This window comes from Palaemon carinicauda, chromosome 41 (assembly GCF_036898095.1).
Source record: "Palaemon carinicauda isolate YSFRI2023 chromosome 41, ASM3689809v2, whole genome shotgun sequence".
Classification (NCBI taxonomy): domain Eukaryota; kingdom Metazoa; phylum Arthropoda; class Malacostraca; order Decapoda; family Palaemonidae; genus Palaemon; species Palaemon carinicauda.
Genome location: NC_090765.1, coordinates 25,716,464 through 25,725,710, shown reverse-complemented (window position 1 = coordinate 25,725,710; position 9,247 = coordinate 25,716,464). Strand labels below are relative to the sequence as shown.

The 9,247-nt window shown below is 41.4% G+C and overlaps 1 protein-coding gene across 2 annotated transcripts in view; it reads left to right on the top strand.

Annotated features, from left to right (window-relative positions):
• LOC137632454 (CWF19-like protein 1) overlaps window positions 1-9,247 on the top strand; it is a 164,221-nt gene that overhangs the window by 82,512 nt on the left and 72,462 nt on the right. For both annotated transcript variants that reach the window (XM_068364385.1, XM_068364383.1), the window contains exon 8: window positions 3,758-3,931. In XM_068364385.1, the coding sequence (XP_068220486.1) occupies window positions 3,758-3,931 (174 nt within the window). The remainder of the gene's footprint in view (window positions 1-3,757; window positions 3,932-9,247) is intronic.

Here is a 9,247-nt window from a genome sequence, read left to right as displayed (position 1 = left end):
AGGTGAAAATCCGCGAAGTAGTGACACCATATTTACCTATTTATTTAACATGTATATTCAGACTTTTAAAACCATCCCTTGTACCTAGTACTGTTAACAAACTACCCTTTAATGTACAGAACACTTAATGCATGTACTACAGTACCCTAAACTAAAACAGGCACAAATATTAAAGGCGATTTTATATCATGCGTTTCCTAAACACACCAAAAAGCACAATAAAAAATGGCAACCAATGTTTTGTTTACGTTTATCTCTGGTCATAATGAAGAAACAAACGCATTTACACATCTGTGTATAGGTTAGTTTTTGCATCGATTATATTGATTATTCAGTACAGTATGTTGATTTTGTTATTACCTACCGATGTTTTACTTAATTTTTCTTAGGACTTCCAAATGAAATGTTTTTCTTTATGACGCCGCCTGAAACGACGGCATCATAAAGTACGCTCAGTAAATAAACAAAGGCATTTAACGCGCATGATGAAAGTGATAAATAATGATATTACAGTAAAAGCTTTTAGAAAATATGTTATTATAAATATTATTTACCCTATCTATATAAAATCATACATACGTAGCAAAGCAGGAAAAGAATTTACGAAAGAGAGAGAGAGAGAGAGAGAGAGAGAGAGAGAGAGAGAGAGAGAGAGTGTGTGTGTGTGTGTGTGTGTGTGTGTGTGTGTGTGTGTTTTGTTTTACGTACGTAAATGTAAATTTAAAAAAAAAAAATAGCCCCATTTCATATAAAATAGGTTATTACAAGTATTTTACTTTATTATATTACAGTAGTCTGTATAATACTGTAAAGTTCAGTACAGTATGTTGTTGTTATAGTCGTGGCGATGAAATTCTCACGAAACAAAAACACGGCATTCCATTACAACAGCCGATTCATTCTCTCTCTCTCTCTCTCTCTCTCTCTCTCTCTCTCTCTCTCTCTCTCTCTCTCTCTCTCTCTCTCTCTCTTCGTGTTATACAATACTTACATATAGATGAAGAAACTAAAATTAGTTTTCTTAGTGTCAATTAAATACGAAACTAAAAAATTATGCCGAGTCTACATCCATTTCAATAGTTGCTAAAAATGCGGCATCCGATTTCATCAGCAAACCACTATTTTTTGGGAAACATCATATTATTCTAGAAAATTGCTACTCTTTAAATAGTTAATTGCATATTAAGAAAGCGTGTACTTTTGTTTTTAAATTTCGGGTGTGTTTTAAAAATCGAGTATTGTTGACTTCTTTTTGTTTTACTTTTGGCTGTGATTAGATCAGCTGACGTCTAGCTGCCGCTCTTGAGAGTGTACGAATACACTAACAAAGTATCGTTTATACCATTTCTTAACTTATTCAAACCGTCTACAGTATACAGTTGATATTACATAAGCACCAATGTGTTATAACCTATAAAATTTTTTTGTTTGTTACATTTAAAACAACACACACACTCTCTCTCTATCTCTATCTCTCTCTCTCTCTCTCTCTCTCTCTCTCTCTCTCTCTCTCTCTGTGGGCTACCTCCCATTCCTTACCTCTCTCTATCTCTCTAACAAATGATGTCTTTGTTGCTCCTCAAAGTTTCATTTATATTGAAAATCAATCATGATTCAATTTTCCTTACTTTCTCCAATCTCGCACCATCGGTCACATCGCGGTATTTTCGAAATTTCCGGAAAATCCGCGATTTTTGTATATACATGCGTTATGAAAAAAATCCTCGAAGTGGTGAATCCGCGATGGTCGAACCGCGAAGTAGCGAGGGCTCACTGTAACCCCATTAAATGACTCTGGTTCATATAGCTAGGAAAAATATAAATTTTATAAAGTGTAAAAATTGCCCAGAACGTAAGTAAATGAGGATATATTATGCTAACTAGGCTTTACTCATGTGTGGACATTTGCTACAAGTAGCGTATATATTTTTGGTTTTGATGGAAGGGGCTCATCACTGCTCTCTAAATAACCCTGTAATATGAGGATTCTGTCCATCTGATCCCCAGTATTGAGGAAAGTTAACACAAGAAGCCCATTCTCATGCCTCGTAAAATATACTCAACCAATCTCTACCAAAAAAAAAAAGAACACTGAAGCCTGATTTCTCAAAACATGAAATTTTGGAGAAAAAACACTACTACTGTATTTTCTGGAATATTGATTCATTTATATCATTAAACGTGGAAAGATAAGGCATTTTATAACCTACAATCTATACATTCACTTTTTTAAAAGCTTTATGGAATTGAAAGTTATTTCTATACATTGGTATGAAATTGGTGCAAGGTTGTTGCAAATTGTGAAGAGTTTATATGCAGGCAATAAAGTGTGTGTTAGGGTAGGGAATGAAGTGAGAGTGGGGTCGAGACAGGAAGGTGTGATGTTGACATGATTGTTTAATTCGTTTGTTGATGGAGCTGTATGAGTGTGAATGCTCGAGTGTTTGGTCGAGGATTGAAACTGATTAATGAGAGTGGTCATGAGTGAGAGGTGAATCAGTTACTGTCTGTGGATGATACTGTATTGGTTGTAGACTCGGAAGAGAAGCTGTGTCGATTAGTGACAGTTTGGAAGGTTATGTGAGCGAATAAATTTGCGAGTAAATGGGGGGAAGAGTAAGTTTTTGAGGTGCACAAGAAGTGAGGGTGGTGCTAGATTGAATGCCATGAAGACGAGTTACTTGAAGAAGTAGATCAGTTTGAGTACTTGGGTTTTGTTGTTGCGGCAAATGTTGGAGTGAAAGTAGATGTACATCAGAGAGTGAATGAAGCATGTAAAGTGTTTAGGCACTAAAGGGAATGGTAAAGAATAGAGGGTTAGGAATGAATGTAAAGAGTTCTATATAAGAAAGTGATTGTACCAACTGTGATATATGGATCAGAGTTGTGGGGAATGAAAGTGTCTAAGGTGTATGGTTGGTGTATCTTGGTTGGATAGGGTTAGGACAAAGTATTAAGAGTGAGAATGGGTATGAGTAATGAATTAGCAGCTAGATGGGCTATGAATGTGTTGAGATGGTTTGACCATGTTGAGAGGATGGAAAAAAGGCTGTCTGCTGAAGAAGGTGATGAATGCAAGAGTTGATGGGATAAGTGCAAGAGGAAGGCCAAGATTTGAGTGGATGGATGGTGTGAAGAAAGCCTTAACTGACATAAGGATAGATGTGAGAGACTAAAGGGCATGCTAGGGATAGAAATGAGTGGCGTGCGATTGTGATTCAGTTCTCATAGGCCCTGCTGCTACTTCAATTCACCTTATGGTGACTGCTGTGGTAGCAGCAATAAGGGAGTCAGCATATGAAGCTTTATTTGTGGTGGAAGATGGAGGGAGGCACCAAGAGAAAAAATTCCCTCTTGTTCTTTTTTATCTTGGCTACCCCTAAAAATGGGAAAGTACCATGATAGATAGATAGATGAAGAGTATATAATGCAGCATCCAATGATATACTGTAAATACTTATTTTTCTATTGAAAGTTAAACTAGGCATTAATAGATTGATTCATTTGTACGTGTGAAAACTGGTAATAATTTGAAGATGTAACTCATCATTTTCACTGATTTTAATATATAAACTTTTCACAGAACTCAAGAATATTACACGTTTTTCAGTTCAATCACATACAAGTAATTTTAAATTTTTTTTTACATTGGTTTTAATGTTAGCGTAATTTTTATGGTATATGAATTGATCTAAGGGAGGATTTAAAATTTCCTAAGGTAATGAGAATGCTTTGATTTAAATTTTCTAATTTACAGGTCCATGTTGGTTCTGCTTAGCAAGTCCAGAAGTTGAAAAGCATCTAGTTGTGAGTGTTGGCAACCATTCTTATGTGGCATTAGCCAAAGGGGGCCTTGTTTCCGAGCACCTTTTGATTCTTCCCATTGCTCACTTTCAGAGTACATCAGATCTTGAAGATGATTGTAGAGAAGGTAATGTAATTTATATTTTACTAAAAATATTTTTGTTAGTATTTTCTTTGAGAAATTACACAATTCCTGTGTTTCTTAGCCTTCATTGGGACAAATGTTTAGACCAAAAGTTCATTAATTGATCTATATGAACTGGAGTAGCATTTGGAGTCATAAAAAAATATTTATTCCGACACTATATACAAACCCACATGCTCTTTACAGAGGAGGTAAATTACGGCGATAGCTGAAACCAGCCGTTAAGTTTTTTACTAGGCGTCAATAACCTCCTCTAGTCATCGAGAGGGGAGTGGGGCAGACCAGCCACCCTGCTCACACCTGCACTAGTAACAAACCTTTTAACTGGATAATGATTAAAACAACTTTCCTAAAAGTTTAAAAATTCTTTTTCTTTTCAGTTTGTTACCCCGGCCTTCTGTTTAGTGCGGACTCCCTCGCTTCCCTTAGGGAAGCAATGGTGGCCACCACCTGAGAGTTTCTCAACTCCTTTGTTCCTTGGGATTTTCGAGCTTCCCCGCTAAGTTCTGTAAACGGGTACGTGATTCATTGGATCTGTACCACGTTCCAGTTTTTTGGAGTGTAGCTTTTTGGAGCTGGGGGATGGGGATGTTTGGCAGCTGTTAACCTTCTCTCTCTCTCAGCGCGCTAGTACATATTCATGCGCAAAAGACCTTGAGGATAGGCAACACATTACCCTAGGGGAAAGAATTATGATTTTTGACTTCCTTCAGAGCATGTTAGCCGAGGAACTTGCTAATTTTGAACTATCAGGTGAGTCTCCTGCACACCCTCTCACCCTGTGAAGTGAGCATGCGAGGAGTTTAGGGTGCGCTACAATCTCCAGTACGTGCCAACCTAATCACTCGCCATCACTTGAAGGAATTCAGCACACACCCTCAGCTACCCATGAAAACCATCATTCGCCAGCGTATAACGTGCATACCCACCTGTGCTCCAATTTCACTCCCAAAGTTTGGATGAAGGTAGGTGCACGCTCCCATCTATGCGCCAAATCCACTACTCATAAACCTTAGACGGAGTTTATCACGTTTGCCTCTCTACGCGACAAACGCCTTCCTCGCCAAACCTGGACTTGTCGTCTGTCTCATAGGTATAGGTAGGTCAGTGCCCTCCCTTATCCATGCGTCAACCTCCTTATAGCAAACTCCCTCGCTTGGCCTTGTCTTCTTGCTTTGATGAAGCTTTGACCATGCACACCTTAGCGTGCTATGTAGTGGAAAGAAAACACGCACAGGTATGCAACTTACTTGTGCGCAGATGTGCACTTCCTCCTTTTTTCAGCAGTTGTCTCGCCAACGCCCACCGAACCTGCGCACACCTGAACAGCGCTCTCCATTAACACACTTACATTGTCATCAAAGCACATATGCGCAGCGCTTGCCATACGCTCCCACTCCTCATCAAGATTTGCCTCGTGAGCTCTCTATTTCTCTGAGGAAACAAGTTGGTGCTCCTTCGTAGACAGTCATCTTTTCAATGGAGAAGTCCTGGTTCCAAGACATTGTCCAGGCAATTAAGCAGGCGGTCCCAAAACCAGCCTGAGCTCCACCAGCATCACTTTATTATTATTATTATTATTATTATTATTATTATTATTATTATTATTATTATTATTATTATTATTAGCTAAGCTACAACCCTAGTTGGAAAAGCAAGATGCTATAAGACCAAGGGCTCCAACAGGGAAAAATAGTCCAGTGAGGAAAGGAAATAAATAAACAATATAAGAAGTAATGAACAATTAAAATAAAATTTTCAATATTAAACTTACCCGATAATCATGTAGCTGTCAACTCCGTTGCCCGACAGAATTCTATGGAGGGATACGCCAGCTATCACAATACTAGAAGGGGGTGTACTTACCAGCGCCACCTGTGGCCAGGTACTCAAGTACTTCTTGTTGACACCTCCTCAATTATTCCTCTGTCGTGCTTCTGACAAGACGTTCTGGGATACGCTTATGTTCTTGGAGTATTTTCACGACTTTGGTGAAGTATTTCTCTTTGATTTCGGCTGTCGCTTTACTGGAAACTTCTATTTTAGCTTAGTTAGCTTTTGGAATTAATTTGATTAATTTTGGTGACGAAGAGAGTATGAACTCTCGTTCACCTTTCAATGGCCGACCCTTCCCTTAGACGGAAGTGTTGGTGTCTAAGAGAGTATAGACTCTCTTTCTTAATTTTGCTTAACAAAAGTTATAGATTTATTTTATATCTCTCCGCCTCTTATAGGCCTCTTCGATTAACTTCCTTTTATTATAAACTTATTAAAATTAATTTTTATATTTGTTTATATTCGACCTTCCTAATAGTAGGCGGTCTTTTCTTGGTACCGAAGTTAATTATCGTGAGTCCGTCATTTCGGTTTTACCTGTTAACATATTATGCTATTTTAAGGTCTTTGAAAGAATTTCTTTGATAGTCTCGTACTTTTTCAAAGTTGAACTAACGTTTTGTTTGTCTCGGCAGTTGTTGACGTTCAGAACGTTTCAACTTGCACTCTATCGTTACGATAGAGAAAGAATGTTCACGGTTTCACATTGCAGTAAGAGTAACCGTGTCTAGCGTTTTGTTCATTCTTTCTTAACTTAATGGTTTTGATCCTAATAAGGAACTTTTGGGAAATATTTCAGTTTTTTCCTTTAACAATAATATGTTTTAACGATATATATGATTGGGCTCTTCTCTCAGGTTCTAAGTCAAGAGAGAGAGAGAGAGAGATAGAGACGGAGGGAGAAAGAGGATAAACGTTTCCCTCAAGCCTGCCAGGCGTACGAGTAACGTCGTTATCGTTTTGCTCTTATCCCTAGTCTCTTTAGGGGAAGAAACTAAACGTTTCTAGAGTGATCTAGTGTTTAGTCTCTTTCCAGCCACTGAATTTTCTTTCATTAGATTTTTCTGTTACATTGTAATTCTGTTTTCGCAATTACTAACTTTTGAGAAGGATAGAATTGCGTGTTTCAGGTACAAACCACTTAAAGTTTCGAGTTCAGTGAAATAAGTGCAAACAGAAATCAAAGTGATAAGTGATTGATGTCAGTGTTATGCGTGAGGGTACTTTTGTGCGCGCCAGTTGTCCTCCCAGTCCGGGACCTCTTGCAAGCTCCCAAGCCCAGGGGAGAAGCAATGTCGAAGGGCAAAAGGGTTCGGCAGGCCTTGATCGGCGCACAGAAGTATCCTCGGTGGTTGTGGGCGTGTCTTACCGAGACCGTCACTCCCACCCGCAGACGATTGAGCCCTTATTTTGCTCGTCTGCAGAAGAGATTTAGAGGAGAAAATAAGGCAGAGTAACGCTGGTCTCAGGTCTCTAGACCTCTTAAACGTAAAGTCCAGACCTATGCCAGACGTACGAAGTAAAGTTCAACAACCCGGATGCAGTCATTGGGTTAGCTCTGACTCTCCTCAGTCATCATTTTGTCGGGCTGAGAGTGCGCCTACACTCCCCCCCGCCTATGCTCGCTCCGCCTGATCGCAGTACCACCTGCCAGGCGTACGATGTTGTGGACTCTACTACAGTCCATGCAGCACAGCTTTCGGACCTGATGCGTGAGTGTCGTGCTGAGAGTGTTGCACCTCCTCCTCCTCCTGCACCGGTGGTGCACCAACCGCCTGCACCCGTTCAGCCTGTGCTGCACCCGCCTGCACCGGTGGTGCACCAACCGGCTGCACCCGTTCAGCCTGTGCTGCACCCGCCTGCACTCGCTGCACCCAGTCGCAGCACCATCTGCCAGGCGTACGATGTTGTGGACTCTACTACAGTCCATGCAAGCACAGCTTTCGGACCTGTTGCGTGAGTATCGGGCTGAGAGTGTTGCACCTCCACCTGCACCCTTTCAGCCTGTGCTCAACCCGCCTGCACTCGCTGCACCCAGTCGCAGCACCATCTGCCAGGCGTACGATGTTGTGGACTCTACTACAGTCCATGCAAGCACAGCTTTCGGACCTGTTGCGTGAATGTCGGGCTGAGAGTGTTGCACCTCCACCTGCACCCGTTCAGCCTGTGCTCAACCCGCCTGCACTCGCTGCACCCAGTCGCAGCACCTTCTGCCAGGCGTACGATGTTGAACCTCTTTCTGTGTTCGCTGTTCCCAGTGTTGTTCAGCCTCAGCCTTCTTTAAGGCAACCTTCGGTTTGGGATCAGGAGGATTACTCCACTCTTCCTCCTCCTCCCCTGGCTGCTCCACCGGTGGTGCAACTCTCGGTGGAAGTACAACCTCTTCCACCTGTGAGTCAGTCTCCTCAGCTGCTGCACCGAGCTCAACCCGTGCACCCTGTTCCTGCACCTCAGACACCTCTGCTTGCGGGAACTTTACCTTGTTCTGCGCAACCTCGGTCTCTTCACGCTCCACTCATTCCACAGGAACAGGAACTTTCTGCACCTTCCACTGTTGTTGTTCCAGCTCGTTCTGACTCTGCTGTTCAGCATACCTTACCTCCATTTTCAAACCATGGCAAAAATATGAATCATGAGTTATGAATGTAAGGTAAACATTATGTTGATTTTTAAACCCCATGCAAGCATGCATAAAGCACTCTAGCACTGGTCATGGAATTTCTAAGAATGTTAAACGCCATGCACACGCTCTGCTTTCCTTACAGCAGGCTCTGCTTACTACATGCTCAGCATTCAGCATGCTCTGCATTCAGCATGCTCTGCATACAACATGCTCTGCATACAGCATGCTCTGCATTCAGCATGCTCTGCATACAACATGCTCTACATACAGCATGCTCTGCATACAGCATACTCTGCATTCATCATGCTCTGCATACCTTACCGCATGCTTCTCAACATATCTTGGGTTGTTGCCAACTCACTAGACTGTCAAGCAGTTTCATAACGTTGCCTTCTAGTCTGCTGCTTTTACACCAGTGAACCCTCACTCAGAGAACTTAGCTTTTCTAGGATAAGGTCCCTGTAGATGAGAAAGTTCTTTTCTCCCTCCTTCTGATATTCCCTTGAGGACTCTGTCATTTGGAGGGAGCCTTTAGCTGCATAACCTCTTATGGACTTTTATTTAAGCATTACATGCTTACAGGGAAGGTAATGGTTCCACTTCAGCCGCTAATCCCGTCTGTTACCACACCTGCTCCCATAGACCTTGAGCTGTGTTGCATGACATGCAGTCCAAGCTTAGTCCTTGTTAGAGGATTTTTTGTTTACGGAGTCAATGTGTCACGGGGAAGACGTTCAACAACCAACAGAAGGGACTTGTTGTGACGCAGTGCGGCAACCTCAGCAACCCGTTAAGGAGTTGTCTGTACGACCCAGATAGTCTAGACAGATTCGGGTTGT